This window comes from Neofelis nebulosa, chromosome 3 (assembly GCF_028018385.1).
Source record: "Neofelis nebulosa isolate mNeoNeb1 chromosome 3, mNeoNeb1.pri, whole genome shotgun sequence".
Lineage (NCBI taxonomy): Eukaryota > Metazoa > Chordata > Mammalia > Carnivora > Felidae > Neofelis > Neofelis nebulosa.
In genome coordinates this window covers 150,354,399-150,372,589 of record NC_080784.1, presented here as the reverse complement: position 1 = coordinate 150,372,589, position 18,191 = coordinate 150,354,399, and the positions used below count along the sequence as shown (strand labels likewise).

General features: G+C 34.0%; 1 protein-coding gene and 1 long non-coding RNA gene across 7 annotated transcripts in view; one reads left to right on the top strand and one right to left on the bottom strand.

The window, feature by feature from the left end:
* Positions 1-18,191, bottom strand: part of LOC131507499 (uncharacterized) — a 132,145-nt gene that overhangs the window by 13,807 nt on the left and 100,147 nt on the right. The window lies entirely within an intron of this gene.
* Positions 7,593-13,064, top strand: CSN3 (casein kappa). Its single transcript, XM_058722355.1, has 3 exons — positions 7,593-7,646; positions 11,374-11,406; positions 12,573-13,064. The coding sequence occupies exons 1-3, from the start codon at positions 7,593-7,595 to the stop codon at positions 13,032-13,034; spliced, it is 549 nt and encodes a 182-aa protein (XP_058578338.1). The 3' UTR covers positions 13,035-13,064.

Below are 18,191 nucleotides of genomic sequence, written 5' to 3'. Positions count from 1 at the left end.
GGAGACCAGAAAGTACTGAGATGATCAAGTGTGTGATGTCAGTAGCTGGGATTGACTGGAGCAATGTTTGTGTGTGTGTGTGTGTTTTTAATGTTTTTATTTATTTTTGAGACCGAGAGAGACAGAGCATGAACGGGGGAGGGGCAGAGAGAGAGGGAGACACAGAATCGGAAGCAGGCTCCAGGCTCTGAGCCATCAGCCCAGAGCCTGACGCGGGGCACGAACTCAACAGACTGCAGATTGTGACCTGAGCTGAAGTCGGACGCCTAACCGACTGAGCCACCCAGGCGCCCCTGGAGCAATAAATGTTAAGACTAGAAAGTGCTGGCAGATTCCGGGTATATCGTCAAAGATAGGGCTTATAATTCTAATGGACTGTTGAGGATGGGAAAAAAAAAATGACTCACGGATTTTTGTCTTTATCCACAGAGAGCATCATAGTTTCATTTATTAAAGAGGGGAAACACTAGGAGAGTTGAGAAAAGAGATGTGTCTAAAAATCAAATATTCTGCTTTATTCATAAATGTGGGTTGTCCCCTTCACATACAAACGGGAATACTAACAGAACTGCTAGATACATGAATATGTAGTTCAATGAAGTTAAGAGTATGTGTATCATATTTAAAGCTATAGGAATGGAGTAGGTCAACTATAATGATACAAAAGATAGAGAGGGAAAAAAGGTAAAAGGGTGGTAAGCCCAGGAAGAATCCATGAAAGTTTCCCCAAATTGAGAGTTTGAGAAAAAATAAGAGGAACCAAAAGAGAAATGTAGAGCAGCCAATGGTTTGAGAGGAAAAACCAAAAGAATAAATCATTACAAGTCAGAAAGATGAATCAGCATGCCAAAGGCTGCTGAGATTGATGAAGAGAAGGATCTAAACAGTAGCACTGGATTTGACCACATGGATGTCATAGTTGACCTGGATATTTTGAATGGTATGAGAGGAATAAAAGATCTATTGGAGTAAATAAAGAACAGAGTTACTGAAAGTGCTAGGATCATATTGGATCCTTTACAAAATTGATACATATTGGATCCTTTACAAAAATTGAAAGCTTTCTTGATTACTCCTTGTATTTCTTAATGTGTTATTATAGTGGACCCAGAAACTTTGGGATTCTAAAAGTTGCTAAAGCATAAATTTATATGTGCACTAATACTAAAGTCATAACAACTAGATGGGCTCTAGATGACATCAAATGCATTTTCAGGCCTCAAAAGAGCCTCCTTATCTACATCCAACAGAAAGCGTTATCTCTTTGTATGTTCTCTGCAAGCAGAGACCGTGACTGCCTACTATACTCTCCAAACATATTGGTTTTGGGGGTTTTTTTTTGTTGTTTTTTCTTAATTTTATAAGTTTATTTATTTATTTTGAGAGAATGCAAGTGGCAGAGGGGCAGAGAGAGTAGGGGGGGAGAGAGACAGAGAGAGAGAATCCCAAGCAGGCTCCACATGGTCAGTGCAGAGCCTGACATGGGGCTTGAACCCACGAACCATGAGCTCATGACCTGAGCCGAAGTCAGATGCTCAACTGACTGAACCACCCAGGTGCCCTATAGTGCCTTGTTTTGAATAAGAACTATATATTGTGCACAATTTATTTAAATAAATTTTCTACAGGAGAGAAAAATTGTGATATTCTGTTTTGTTAATGTTTAAAAAATTTAGGAGCATTTAATGCTACTTTCCCAGAATTTTCATGCATTGCAAAGGTTTCCAAAGCATACAAGCTTCTGCATTAAAATGTTAATTTTATGATATCTTAAGAATTAATCTGTAGAAAATTATGTTAGTTATTTACATTGCCACTACTGTCACAAACGTTGTACTTGAAGTACATGATACAGTATTGAGATCAGCCTGGTAGTAATGAAGTAGCTGAGAAATAAAATGAGACAGAAAAAAAAACCCCACATACATGTGAGTACTACCAAAAGAAAAGAAAATATAGATAAAGTACATATCAGATGTGAGAAATGCTAACAGAACAAGAAGTTGTTATGGATAAAAGCATGCATTTGCATCAATAATCATATCACTGATCACAAAATGATTATTTAATAGTGCTTGAAATCTGAACTTATGAACCCACAATAGCCTCTTACTCAGCTTCCCTGTGTTAATGGTTATACAGACACTGATTATCAGGACCTAAACAGAAAGAAGCTGTAGCTTGACTAAGAAGCCCTGTTGGTCTTCCTCCCATACTCTGGGGATGTTTCAGGAGTAGACTATGACCCCTAAAATGAATTAATGACTAGATTGAGGCTAGAGAACCAATTCCAGATAGCAAACTCTCTATGTTTTTTTTTTTAATTTTTTTTCAACATTTTTTATTTATTTTTGGGACAGAGAGAGACAGAGCATGAACGGGGGAGGGGCAGAGAGAGAGGGAGACACAGAATCGGAAACAGGCTCCAGGCTCCGAGCCATCAGCCCAGAGCCTGACGCGGGGCTCGAACTCACGGACCGCGAGATCGTGACCTGGCTGAAGTCGGACGCTTAACCGACTGCGCCACCCAGGCGCCCGCAAACTCTCTATTGTTCATCACTATCCCAATTTCCTGAGAGATTTCATATCATGGGAGTTCTGATCTTCCTTTTTGTTTTTCTTTGAAAAACATCAAGGTATCTGAATAGCTCTAATGTAGAGTTCACCTAGTTCATCTATACCAGTCATTCAAAACTCTAGTTCTCTTAGATTCCTTAGGTCAATATACATATGGGGAATGTTCAGTGTCACTAGTATTCAAGTAAATGTTAGACTATGAGCTCCACAATGGCAAGGATATTTGCCTGCTTTGGTTACTAATTTATCCCTAAGGCCTGGAACAGTACCTGGGCTAATTTAAGTACTCAACAAATAATATCCAGTTTTTCAAAAAAGTCAGATTAGCGTTTGAGGTGGATGGGTGACCCCACTGTAAAATGGTTTTCTCTTGGTATGGATAAAGATTCCTAGCATTCTCAGGGGAAATATAATTACTGAAATATATTTTCCCACTAAAACAATGTTATTAAAAGTGTTCTGAGCCTTTGGTGAATAATAATAATAGTAATAATAAATAAATAAATAAATACATAAATAAATAAACAAACAAATAAATAAGTTCTTGTAATTGTGAATTAAGTAAATAAAGCCTCAACTGAAAATAAGTATCATTTTATGGCTCTAAACCAAGGACTGAGAAATTACCATGTAGAAAGGAATACCTTCATAATTGGTCAATCCCCATTGACCAGTCCATAATCTTCCAACTATCACTTGACCCTCACAACCAAAGAAAAAAGGTGCGACTAAACAGACCATATAGAATGATTGGTCTTATTATTCTAGCAGCTTGTTTTAGCAGTTTTGAATCTCTGCCATTTTTCTTCAAACAGCAAAAACCAACTATTCTGAGAAACGGAAAATCTCAATTCACTCTGTTCAAACTCAATAAGCATTCATTCTATGATTCAGAACATTGTTCCTAATTTTCTAAGGCATAAAATAGTTCTAAGAAAAAGACAAGAATATAGGAATACTACAATGCTCACATTATTTCTCATATTCTGGCAGTCTTACACTGATTCCTGTAAATACTTCAGTCTTGCCAGGACCTCACAGCTAAAATGAAGTCACAATTAACATTTTTCCCCAGAGAATCATAAACAAAATAAAATATCCTTTTCTGAATTGGCTAGGCAAATTGTTTTGTTAGCTGTATTTTACCAAAATGGCCCCCATATTGGTGATTTTTTAAAACTTACTTTTATGTCAGAATGAGCTATCTCTGAGACAGAACAATTATCCTCAATTCAATAATTTAATTTTATTTATACAGAGTCACCTATATTCCTGAAAACTAAAAATCTAAACTAAAATGTCATTCATAAGAGCTTAATCAATGAACAAATGTGTATTGAATGTACATGAGCTTAGTGAAAACTCTATTTTGTAGCTCAAATGCAAATGACTATTTTATATTGATTAAAATATTTCACATTTAGATTTAACTTTTAAAAATTTGCTCTTGAGTGTGCAATAAATGATCATCTTTCTAATTTTTAAAAATCAATAGTTTTGAAGAAGACCAAGTAGACTTAATAATATATGTAGTATCACTTGATATCCAGGTTCTTAAATTTAAAATCTTTAAAATACGACAGTGTTATGGGTAGCTATTTTTCATTTTTACAACAGCTTTAAATTCAAAGAGGTAGGATAAGTTAATTAAGAATGCAATTAATGTTTTTTAGAACTCCTCTGTTTACAAAACATACAAATTCATTCTTTAAAAAGTGTAAATAGTCTTTTTTCAAGCTTTATGAATGACAACTCTATTTCCCCTTCTGCATTTCACAAAGATTGACCCAAAGATGACCTGGCTGTCATCAAATCTTTCCTTTTTGTCATCTTCCTATTCGGCGAAATGTAGGAGGAAAATAAATCACATGAACCAAGCGACTAATACCCTTTAATAAGTCTTCAGTTATTTACCTTGGGTCTTCTCTACAGTTGAAAGGCCACCTCAACCTACTGCCAAGCAAGACCTGACAGACACAAGGAAAGGTAATCATACTGAAATATCCAGAGAGGCCGACTTCTTTTTACAATAGAAATAATACCACCAAAGTTATTTTAGAAGCACATATTCTTCCTTTTAGCTTTTATTGTTAAGTTTGAATATGTCTTGGCTTCATTTTGATATTAGTTTCTAACCTAAACCATAGATTCTGAATGGTGTTATGATCCAATTTTCTTTTAACTTCACTTTGGGTTAAAGGCCAAGGTTTGATATGATAAACTACTAAAGACAATGTAAATTCTAGAGAAGAAGATAGAGAGGTAAACCAAGAAACAGACTCTTAACTATAGAGAACAAATTTATGATTACAAGAGAGAAGGTGGGCAGGCAGGGAGATGGGTGAAATAGGTAATGGGGACTAAGGAGTGCACTTGTGATGAGCACTGGATGTTATATGTAAGTGTTGAGTCACTATATTGTACACCTGAAACTAATATTACACTGTATGTTAACTAACTGGAATTTAAATAAAAACTTTTTAAAAAATCATTGAAATTTAGAAAAATAATAACCAAAATAAAAAAGAAAGTATTCAAGACAAAGAACCTACAGACAAATGTGAAGGGATAACTTCTCAGCAAGATGGACATGTAATAATAATCCCGATTGATCCCTTAATTAATTTCAAATATATTTATATCTAAAGGTCTTAATTTTATTTGTTATAGTATAACTATTGTTTTAAAACATGCCTTTTGTATTCCCATGAAAACTAAATAATTCTATGTCACAAATTATTTCTGTCTTACAAAGTGATGAAGGCAATTTCAAGTACTCATTGGTTTAAGTAGCTGATAAGGAAAGTATGGGCTTATCTCTCTGATATCTATTGATGCTAAAAATGGAAGAATTACTATCACTTTACAGAATTTTTGTGTGTGTGTGTGCATGTGTGTGTTATAATTTTGTGAGAACTTAACTGGAGTCTTATTCATCATAAAAATTTACTGTTCAGTCTATAATTTTAAGTTACTTGGTGATTACAATACAATATTGTTGTCTATATTCATGATACTTGTCAAGACTGGATCTTAATTATTCCAACCAAAACAAAAAAAAATAGTAATTATGTGATGTAAGTGTTAATTATCACTACAATGGCAACCATATTACAATATGGTAAATTTATACAGTGTTGTATGTCAAATATATTTTAATAAAAAAATTAATTGGCATGTAAATAATTAATAAGGAACTCCACTCTCTCAATGAAATCTGAGTTTGCTGCAGGTTGTTCAGATTTGATTCCATAGGAGTTCTTTTCTATCCACTGATATCCTATCAGCAGTTTTGAAGTCAGTTTAGTAGACAGTCTTCCAAATCATCATTACCTGGGAATGGAAGCAAATAGAGTCTGATGTGATTCCCCTTCCCAACCCTGGGCTTTAACTCTGTGAACCTCTTTTGTACAACTGTTGGTAGGACTCAATTTTATTACACATATGGCAAAAACAATAGCTACAACAGGATGTAGTTAGTATTTACTTCACAAACATGATATGCACCTAAATATTAAAAGTCTGAAGTGTTATATGTATCTTTCTAAAAAGACAATTTATTAAAAAAGAGTCAAATAGGGGGCCTGGGTGGCTCAGTTGGTTAGGCGTCTGACTCTTGATTTCGGCTCAGGTTATGATATCACAGTTCATGGGATCAAGCCCCGTGTCAGGCTCTACACTAATAGCACAGGGCCTGCTTGAGATTCTCTCTCCCCCTCTCTGCCTCTCCCCTGCTCACTCTTTGTCTCTCTCTCTCTCAAAATAAATAAATAAACTTTTAAAAAAAGGGTCAAATAAGTAGGTGTGACAACCCTATATTCCATTAGAAGGATAAAACTAATTTACTTTTTTAAATATTCAAAACCACTGTAATTATGATATTTATATTTATTATTAAAACAATCAAGTTAATAATATCATTTATGATTACTACCAAAGTATATTATAAAGAATGCAGTCTCAGGCCCCACCCCTTCCCTTCATCTTACCTATTTCCATTAGATCAATCATGGAATTGATAGAATTTTAGAAATCACTTAGTTCAAACCTTCAGTTTATAGATTAGAAAGATAAGGTCTAGGCAAGAGAAATTACTTGGCTAAAGTTACTCAAGTAGATAGGGACTGGACTTGAACTCAGTCTTCCAAAGGAATGTATAGTCTTTTTTTTTTTTTTTTTTTTTTTTAACATTTTTTATTTTTATTTTTGGGACAGAGAGAGACATAGCATGAACGGGGGAGGGGCAGAGAGAGAGGGAGACACAGAATCGGAAACAGGCTCCAGGCTCTGAGCCATCAGCCCAGAGCCTGACGCGGGGCTCGAACTCACGGACCGCGAGATCGTGACCTGGCTGAAGTCGGACGCTTAACCGACTGCGCCACCCAGGCGCCCCAAGGAATGTATAGTCTTAACATCTCCAGTCTAAAACCTCTCAACTAGTTTCTGTTGTTTACAAAGCCATGCCTAACTCTTTCACCTGGCATTCAAGACCTCTCCTTTGCTGCCCTAAACTTTCTTTTCAACTTTATCTTTCACTTCTTATAAAATGCCACTCCCTTCAAAGTGTCCATGGATGTTCCCAAGGCTTTCTCCTCTACTTGAAAAGTTTTTGTCCCTATCCTTCTCCATGGACAAGTCCTACGTATATGCCATCTTCTACACAAAGAATTTGATGATTCTCTTAACCAAAACCCTCTATCTGTAGAGAAACACTTGTGGAATTTTCCACTTTCTTTTTTTCCTCTTACACTGATTTGTGTATGTTGTAACTCTCTTCCTAAAACTGATGCTAGTTGTTGGCAAAGCCTGTATCAGATTCACCCTGTTAATTTCAAGTTTGTTTTTTTTTTAATGTACAATAAAATATTTTCTACACTGACTAAATCTACCCATAAATCTGGTTTTTTCCTTAAACCAAAAAGAAAACAAAACAAGCAAATATTGTCCCAAATCAGTCCTAAATTATAACAGATCCTCTTAATTTAATTTTTTTAAATTTACTTTCAGGTGCAATGATGAAGACTTTTTTCCTAGTTGTGAATATCCTTGCATTAACCTTGCCATTTTTGGTGAGTTGATTTCATCTAATCAATTTGTATTAAGATTTTAAGAAAATTTTATTTAAAAGTTCTATTGTGGAAAGTGAAGTTATATTTCATGTAACAAAGTAACTGCATACTTGCTATATTTTCTTAAAGTTTTATTGATTTTATATTATAAAATTATAATCATGTTATTCTGGATATGATTTTAGCTCCCAGGAATTAAGAAATCACACTTTAACATGTATGAAAAACCCTTAAAATTCTCATACTATACAGAAAATACATTGGGGAGGTAAAGAGAGAACAATTCTGGAAATGTTTTTAAGTTATAAAATGTTCTAAAAATAATTCCTAAAGAATAAATATATAAGTCATAACCCAGGATCATAAGTTCTTTTTATTTAACTTTTTAAAAAATTTTTAATGTGTTGTTTTTTTTGAGAGAGAGAGAGAGAGAGATCCAAGAAAGAGAGATTATTCAGGGATCCCAGGCACTTATTTGCCCATAGCAAGAACAAGAAAACAAACATAAGATGATGTTAGATGACCATCTCTTAGATTATAAATTTGGAAGGTACTAGTCTTTGTTTCATAATTCATGTATTATTCAATTTAGACTTCCTTTTAAGCTAATATTTATTAAATAATTCTATTAGGTAAATTCTTAGAGTCATACTCCTTAAAATTTTGAATTATTATGACTTTTACATTTATTTTACTTCATTTATTCCTTGAAATTCCATTTTACTTTGCCCACCAGCACATTTTGAACTTAGGTTTTCTCTCTGAATAATCAGGATTAAAACTGAAATAAGAAAATTATTATTTTAGGTTCCTGGACACTTTGCCAACATGTGTTTGGGAGTGGGAGTTCTCACACAACACCAAGCAATTATTGGACACCAGCAGTGTGTCAGAGATTCCAACTCCATTCTGAAACCATCTACCCAGAGACAGTGTCAAATTCCACAGGTTGAGGGTTCAGACTGTCCCGCTGCTCTCACTTCAGACACTAGTCACAAGCCCAGGCTGTTGCCTGTAGTTCTGAAGACTGGCTATCAATGGGAGTTTCCCACATTCCCCTCCTTGGATTTGGTTAATTAGCTAGAGCAGCTCACAGAATTCAGGAAATGTTTTACTTACTAAATTACTGGTTTGTCATAAAAGGATGTACTCAGGAACAGTCAGATGAAGAGATACATAGGGTAAGCTATGTAAGAAGGGGTACAGAGGTCTTATGCCCTCTCCAAGAAAGTCACTTTCCCTGAATTTCCATGTGCTTACCAACCCAGAAGCTGTCTGAACCCATCCTTTTGGGGTTTGATGGAGGCTTCCTTACATAGGGATGACTGCCCAAATTATTGGCTGTTTTCTGCTGACTCAACCTCCAATCCCTTTCCCCTCCCTAAAGGATTACAGAGTGGGATTGAAAGCCCCAACCTTCAAACCAAAAGGTTAGTTTCTCATGAGGCACCTGGATAGCTCACTGAGTTAAGCATCCCACTCTTGGTTTCAGCTCAGGTCTGATCTCCTGTTTCCTAGGTTTAAGCCCCCTGTCAGATTCCGCGCTCCCAGAGCGGAGCCTAGTTAGGATTTTCTGTTCCCCTCTCTCCATACCCCTCCCCTGCTGGAGCTCTCTCTCTCTCTCTCTCTCTCAAAATAAATAAATAAACATTGAAAAAAGAAAAAAGGTTGGTTTCTCTGGCAACCAGTCTCCATCCTTAGGTGGGGTCCAAATTCACTTCATTAACATAATGAAAGACACCTTCTTCCCAACCCCATGCCCATCACTTAGGAAATCACAAGGGTTTTAGGAGCAGCACTGTGCCAGAACCTGGAATGAAGACCAAATATATATTTTTTATTATAAATCGCAGTATCACATGATCCACAACTGCCTGGTCTATAGCAACCTCTTCCTGAGCTACTTGAGCTTACTGTAGCTCCCAAACACTTCTTCCCATTTTCACAAAGGCTTCAAGCCCCAGGGACATGAATAAATAATTCAAAAAGAATGAAAGTTTATAGATTTTACCATACAATCTTGTGAACAATCAAAACTATACATATTTTGTGATAGTATCGTATACATGTTAATTTGTCCCTTCTCTCCAAATATAGTTAGGATAATGTTTATTATTAACATTATGTGATGAATTGCACAATCTTATAGCCTACTGGTGGAATTATAAGTTGGCACAACTTTTCTGTACAGCAATCCGATAATTCCCATTAAAGGATTTTTGTCACCCCCAAAAGTTATATTTTTTAAAACTATTTTAAGGCATCTATGAAAACTATTAAAAAGGACCGTGATATACAGATGTTACTCATCTATCTATTAATAAAACATTTTTTGAAAGAAGCCTTAACGGTTAACAATAAAGAATAAACATTTCATGACAGAATCATTTATCATTTATTTTTCGACTATAGATATTTGAGTATAAAAACTATATGATAAATGGGAAAAAAAGATGAGATATTGCTTCTTGAAAAAAAGCAAGATACAATATGTGTACTAACAGGAACATATACTAGGAACATATGTACAGATTGATATAATATGAAGATGTCTAGATTATCTCAATTTGGGGGTATATGCAAACTTTCTACAATATTCATATTACCTTTTAAGTTTTAATTTAGTAATTTAGTAAGTTTAGTAATTTAATGCATTTAGAGCAAAGAAATCTCTATCTCAACATACGTGAGTTTTATTATTTTATCAAATTTCTAATTTTCTGTACCAACATCATCCAAAAGAGTCTTTTTATATCCAAAGGATATGTGTGAACTGTCCTAAACTAGATCTATCATTTTTAAAAATGTTTAATCTTATAACCTCATCTCAAAAGTTTATATAAACTTTGTGAGGTTTTAAAGCTCTATATATATGCCTATGGAAATTGTTTTTTCACTCCTTATTCCCTATGCATGTTGCAATCCAGAATTAAGAAAAGTATTATAAGGGGCGCCTGGGTGGCGCAGTCGGTTAAGCGTCCGACTTCAGCCAGGTCACGATCTCGCGGTCCGTGAGTTCGAGCCCCGCGTCAGGTTCTGGGCTGATGGCTCGGAGCCTGGAGCCTGTTTCCGATTCTGTGTCTCCCTCTCTCTCTGCCCCTCCCCCGTTCATGCTCTGTCTCTCTCTGTCCCAAAAATAAATTTAAAAAATGTTGAAAAAAAAAAAAAGTATTATAAAAACAAATGAAAGTTGATTAAAAAAACACTATTTTTTATATAAAATTATATATTAATGTTATACAAGAGGCCGTTCTTTAATCGAAATAAACCTCATAAATTATCTTAGTAGGAGAGCAGAAAAAACTATGCTCAATGCCCCTCTTATTTATAATAATGTACATTCAAAAATAAAACAAAAAAAGAAACCAAAAACACAATGTAAATTCAATACAAATTGAATATAGGTTATTCATATTTTCCACTTAAACAAATATGTATATTTGTTGGCATAGGAGTCAGATGATCATACTATTTTCAACCTTAAAATTTTCTCCCCAGGTGGTGATTTTTAAAGATTTTAATTAGCTTATTGCTATCACTTCCTGAGTGGCTCACAGACCTTATAGATTAAACAACCATGGAAAATGCATTACAATATTTTACAATATTAAAGCAAAAACAGAGAAACAATGTTTTGTCTTTAGTACAAAAGATTTTTAAACCACAAAAAATCTGGACTTTGCCTTGCTTTTTTTAACTTATTTCTCATTTTTGTGAACTGCAGCAGGGTGCACAGGTGCAAAACCAAGAACAACCAACTGTAAGTTTCTTTTAATTATTTCTTGTAGAGACGTGAACTCTAAAGTATAATATTATGCACAGTTCAATGGTACTTAAATGGCTTCTGTCTAAAAATTAATAAATAAACCCCATAAAATAATAATCTTTACCAAAAAAATCACTTCAGCAAACAATCGTATGAATCGACCTCAATATTCACCTGAAAATCTTCGATTCTTTTTATGACCCAAGTCACGTATTTTTGGTTTTCATGTATATTTTGCAGCATGAGAAAATTATCTCAGAATTTAATATTGGGGAGAAAAGGAAAACAAATGTAAAGTTTAATATCTCTCCTGACTAAAAACTGGGGGAAGGATCTTCTCTGACCCATCTTTGAATACCTTTCATACACTTGCATTTACTTCCTCTTTTTGTTTTCCAAATATGTTTGAACGAACACATTTAGCTATGTCTCCTTTCATGAGAAATAGTTGCTTTGGAGTGTAATTTGTTGATTTGTTTTTATTCACATGGGAAGATTTAATGACGTATTTTTATAAATTCACATAACCAATAGAAGAGAGGCAAATAAAAACAGAAAATTCCCTAAGTGATCTTTAGTGAATAAAATGAAGCTGAAAAGAATCCAAAGTATAAATATAGGAATCCTCCCACATCACATTGTTTTACTATTCTGCTATAATTAGTTTAGAAAAAAAAATGTGCTCTCAACCTAATCTCTAGATAAATAAAATTTGTAAACAATTACAAATATGTGGTAAGAACACAGATATACACATATTTTAAAAGCTATATATGCACATATATTTCTTTGCATGTGCTATGTTTGTGCATAATATGTCAAAGCTCTCTATGAGACTTTTCTAGGTATTGTACTTATTATAATGCCCAACATTTATTGAGCACTATTCATATATGCAAGACCTGGCAATGTGGTTTACATTATGGATTACCTCATCTAATCCGTTTGAAACTAATACTATTTTTAATATTTGTTGAAAATCAAGAAATGGAAGAGAAGTGTACAAATCCGTATCTTGTAAAATAATATGGTTGTTGAGTTCACTGCTTCCAATATTGTATTTCTTCAATGTCAAAGACTAAAATATATTACTTCAAAAAGTTCTGATTTCAGATTCTAGCCTACAATTATAACATCTGCACAATGTATTCTTTTTGCAGTGCCGTGAAAATGATGAAAGATTGCTTAATCAGAAAACTGCCAAGTATATCCCAGTTCATTATGTACTGAGTAACTATCCTCACTATGAGCCCAGTTACTACCCACATAAACCAGCTGTACCAGTTAATAATCAATATATGCCCTATCCATATTATGCAAAACCAGTTGCAGTTAGGCCACATGTCCAAATTCCTCAGTGGCAAGTCCTGCCAAATACCTACACACCCACTGTGGTACGTCACCCACACCTACCTGCGTCATTTATTGTCATTCCCCCAAAGAAAATTCAGGATAAGACAGGCAACCCTACCATCAATACCATTGCTACTGCTGAGCCTACACTTACTCCTACCACTGAACCAATAGTGAACACGGTAGTCACTACAGAAGCATCCTCAGAATTCACCATCACAAGCACACCTGAGACTACCACAGTTCCAGTGACTTCAACCATGGTCTAAAAACTCTAAGGAAACGTCAAAGAAGATGACATCACAGGTAAATGAGCAAAAGACAAAACTAAATAATAAAGATTAAATTTCTGACTCTTGATTTCGGCTCAAGTCAAGACCTCACGGGTTCAGGGGTTTGAGCCTCTGCATTGGGCTCTGCTCTGTCTGTGCAGACCCTGCTTGGGATTCTCTCTCTCCCTGTCTGTCCCTCCCCCACTCGCTCACTCGCCCTCTGTCTCTCAAAATAAATAAATAAACTTTAAAAAAATATTTAATAAAAATGTTTTAAAAATAATACAGACAAGATCCATGGATTCGTCAGTACAATCATAACATCTAAGATAGTACAATAGACAAATTAAGTCTGTTACAGGAGCAGTCAAAATGGGTTCATTATAATTTTACTTTGTTGGTGCCACACCACCGATATAGTAGATTCTGTTTCAGTAAGAAATGAAATATCTTATTTTACAAAATGAAGAAAAATTTGAGCTTTTATTATCAAACTTAATTTCAACAATTGGAACACTACTAGAATCTATTAGTTTTACTTTATTTCTGTTCACACATGAAGTAAAAACTTGTGATTTTTCTTATCTCAAACATAAATTTTCTTAGAACATTTATACAGAATATGAGTTTAAATATATTTTAAACATGTGATCATGTTCTTCCACTCTAATTTTGCCCTAAATTGAATAAAAGGAAATACATTTCCCATACATTTCTTTATTTCAGACATCATTTCAGAAAGGACCCATGAAGTTAGGCACCCGAAATTTCTCATATTGTAAGATAAACCCATGAAAGAATTGTAATTCTTAATTTAAAAAGCACATACATACTAAAAGAATATTTTCAGAATCTTAAATGTGATGCCAATATTCCCATTTATTATTTGGATCCAATAATAAGGTGAGTCTAAAATAACTTGCAACTTATGGGAAGAAGTTAAAGGGAAAGATCAATAAAATAGAAAATAACCAAAGAGTTTAAATAATTTGGGGAGAAAATTGTGAAATTTGGAGTTTCTTTGCAATAAATATTTTCAGTACATCACACTGCCTATATGTTATATAATCTAAAATACAACACAGTAATCTGTGTTACAACTGGAATAGCATTAGACCACAGAGGGCTGTTTCTTCCATCTGTGTGAATTTGGGCAAGTCACTACTCTCTCTGAACTTTCACTTTCTCTTAATTGTGGTTTCTATAAGACTCAAGTGGCAATGCATATTGTGAAAAGATTGTAAAAACTGGTCAGTCTACAAAACATAATGCATTAGAAAAAAATAAAAATAATAATAAAATTTATTTTTAACCAACATCTTGTCCTTACTAGACAGTAATTACTTTATATAAGTACCTCTGATTATTCCTATAGCAACCATATGGGACAGATTATATTACTATGTTGAATTCACACACACAAAAATAAATACAAACAGGCCTATGGATCTTAACTAAATTACCATAGCTCAAAAGTTCAAAACTGGAAACCAAACCAAAACTGTCTGATTTCAGATGATAAAGCTTAATTACTATGCCATCTATTTCTGTACAGGCTGTCTAATGTGCAGAAAAACGGAAAATACATTATGGTTTCCTTAGATCAGTGTATGTGTAAATTTTATTATTTGGTTGCTATTTAATAGGACATATGGTAGGAAAAAGAAGATAAGATGTTGGATAAATTTTTGACTTATTAAAACTTAGAAAACACAATGAGAAAATTAATGGAGACAACATGAAAGCAAGTAGTACACAGTTACATATTTTATTGATTCAAAAGATGTTACATGATTATATTTTTAATGGAATAATCATTATTTCAATAGTTACATTTGTTCAAAACTCATGAACCTAGATTTCTAAGCTACAACCAGTGTATAATATCACTTATAAAGAAGCATGTAAAGGACATTGTCTTGGTGTAAATATTCAGTGAAGTCAACTAATCTCAGTTACTATAAGCCAATTTTAAATATTTATATTTAAATATTTATATTTAAATTTTTAATTTGATAAAATCCTTGGATACAGACATAAGAGATAAATCATTTAAGTTAAACAATAGTGTACATGAAAACTGTTAACACATTATACATTAAATTCCTAAACTGTCATCATTTTTTATAGGTCTTGCTGAAACCAAATGACTACTCCAAACTCTTCTTTGGTCACTCATCCACCTTCATTCAAGAAAGAGAAAGTGATTTCAACGGATTTGGCTCCTTTCTCTTCTCCCCTTACATTTTACATCCATGTCTCATTTAATTTTTTGTTTCTTGCACAATAAAGCCATTTGAATGCAAGCAGATCTCTTAATTGAGGAGTCTGTGGATATACCTCAGGGATCTTTGAAACCTTGAAAGTCCAAGGCAAATTTAGTGTGAGTTTGAGTAAACAAGTTTATCTGGGGCAAAGTTCAAAATAGCATCTAATTCTCAAAGTGGTACATGGTCTAACACTGGTTAAGAACATCTTCTCCAGGATGAGACTGGAACATCTAAACTTACAACTAAGTCATTGGGACCAGGAAAAAGCTAAGCCATGGTAATCCAGTCCCAGGGACCACAAAAGTGACTCTTGAGAGCCCTAGAAACTCTAGAGTTAACATTAAATTTAAGTGTTCCAATGTATCGCTAATGATAAGATCATTCCCAGGAGCAATTTCTGGGCACAGGCAGACTATAGATGACCACTACTGCTAACACAGATACATAGGAAAATTATGAAGTTGATGGAAACTAGACTAGATTCCTCCAGACTAGAAGCTACAGTGTCACATCTGTCCAAATATAAACATGCACATGTGTGTGCACACGTGCACACATACACACACACAGGAAGCTTCTAGAGTTGACGTCTTCCAGTATACAAACATTGGTGAATATTCAAAGTCCAAAAATAAGGGTTTTTTTTCTTAAACAAATATTGCAAAAATAACTGGATTGCTTATTTGCTTGCTCCATATTTAACACATCCTGCCAGAAAAAATACAAATCACTCAACCCTTACAAAGTGCTTACTGGTCACCCATCTAATCTTTTGCCGAAACCCTCAACAGATGTGCTATTATTAGGAATGGTTTTTAGCCTTTTACCTGCTCTCTCGCTCAAATTCTAGAGTCTGGAAGAGAGGGATGGTCAGGAGCATGGCATAGCTGGGCCTCATTTGCTATGACCATTAATAACATTATTAATTTCTTGAAAAACAAAGTGCAAATGTGGAAGACGCAGAATATATTTTATTAATTAAAAAAAATTTATCACCTACTAGGTACAAGGTAGTATAAGAGTTATTGTGGAGCATATAACAATAATGATATTTAATAATAATAAGCAATCAACAAGTTATTCAATATATACTATAGGTCAATATTCTATTTGTTTACACATATGTAGTCATTTAATATGTACCCATGGACTACATGTTGTTTTTACTGTTAGGAAAAATAAATTAAGTAATTTTCCCCAAGTGGGGCTGGGATTTGAGCCCAGATAATTTTGCCTTAAAGCCCATGCTCTTAATCATGTGAACACTACTATAAAAGCATTTCCAGTCTGGCAGGTAAAATAAAATATGAAGCAAACTACTTTAAAACAACAAAAACAACAAATTCTTACATATAAAGCACTTTCACACATATTAATCTCTTAATCTTCACCAGTAACCTCTTGAAATAATTTGTTACTGATCCTCATTTTCTATGTGTGCAAACAACTTCAAAATAGTTAAACATAAGACAGTAAAAATGTATGGGCTTCACTAAGTGGTAAAATTTAGCTTTGAACGCTAGTAATTCAACCCACCAGCCTTCATTCTCTTACTAGTAGGACATACAACCTTTAATCTGAGATATTCATTAATGTACCCTATATTAAATGGGCATTCAGTCAATGTTCATTCTTTTATCCCTACTCTCCCTAAGTAACACTTGCAAGCACATCCATTGCCCACAGGATAAAGACAACTTTCATGAGTTTGCTATTACCTTCCCACATCACCTCTCTCCCTTAACATCCTCACACCATACATTCAAAAACTCCTGTGGCTGCTTTAGCTGCACCTGCACTTTTCTGAAGCCACTCAAATCCTTTTGATAATTCATACCACATAATCAAAAGTTGACTCCTTGGCTAAAATATCACATTCTTAAGAAAACCTTTCCTGAACTTCCAAGATTAAATGATCCACTAATGTGCTGCCATAGCATCCTGCCTCTGCCAGTTCTTTCTCCTTTAGTATTCCTCAAACTCTGTTACACCTGCCTGTCTATCTTTCCTGCTGGCCTACAAGCCCTACAAACATAGGAACTATAGTCTTATATCCTGCTCACTATTGTCTGTCCAAGGTTAGGCCTGATACAGTGTAGGAACCAAATAAATATTTGTTAAACAAATGAGTAAATAGAAGAATAGTGGATTAATGACTGAAGTTGAAATACTCATTTAATAAGATGAAATAACCTAGACTTCTCTTACCAAGATCTAGGAAAAAAACAAATGCTGACCTTAGCAGTTAGTGATCAAACTACCAAACTACCAAAATCAGTGATATATTGTTAAACCAATTTTAAATCAAAAGAAAATTACTACAAATAATTGTCAGCAATCACAGCAATATAAAAGTATAAAGAGAGGATGTTTTTATAACTTACTCTCAATTTTCAAGGAAAGAAAGCTGAATGTCAACAGAATAGTAACCAAACTGTGATATCAATATTATGCATTATCTTAATTTTAGCATGTTATTTAAAAGAAGGAGATTATGGCATATTCTCTTCCTAATCTTCCTAACATGATATACTTAAGTAGTGGCCAGATGCCCATATTATTGAAATCATGGCTATAAAGCTAATAGTCAGGCTGAAGAACAAAAGCAGACTTAAAAGATCAACTGCATACTTTTTATATACATATTTTATTGGAATATACTGAAAAATCCCTGAAACTCTTGAAGGCAAGATTAAACTCTGATACATTCCTATAAAATTAATATTTGGCATTAACATAGTTTTTTCCATATCTAAAAGTCATTCTTTAAAATAATTCATAACAAAATATCTACAGTCATTTTTGGGAGGCTAAAATAGGACCTTAATGAATAAAACCTTGAAATGTCTCATGCCATTAGGCAATAAATTTTAAACTAATGATT

Coding starts and splice junctions, on each gene's coding strand:
- CSN3 (XM_058722355.1), top strand. CDS start 7,593: ATGAAGACTTTTTTCCTAGTTGTGAATATCCTTGCATTAACCTTGCCA. Junction 7,647..11,373: donor CATTAACCTTGCCATTTTTG/GTGAGTTGATTT, acceptor GAACTGCAGCAG/GGTGCACAGGTGCAAAACCA. Junction 11,407..12,572: donor AAAACCAAGAACAACCAACT/GTAAGTTTCTTT, acceptor TTCTTTTTGCAG/TGCCGTGAAAATGATGAAAG.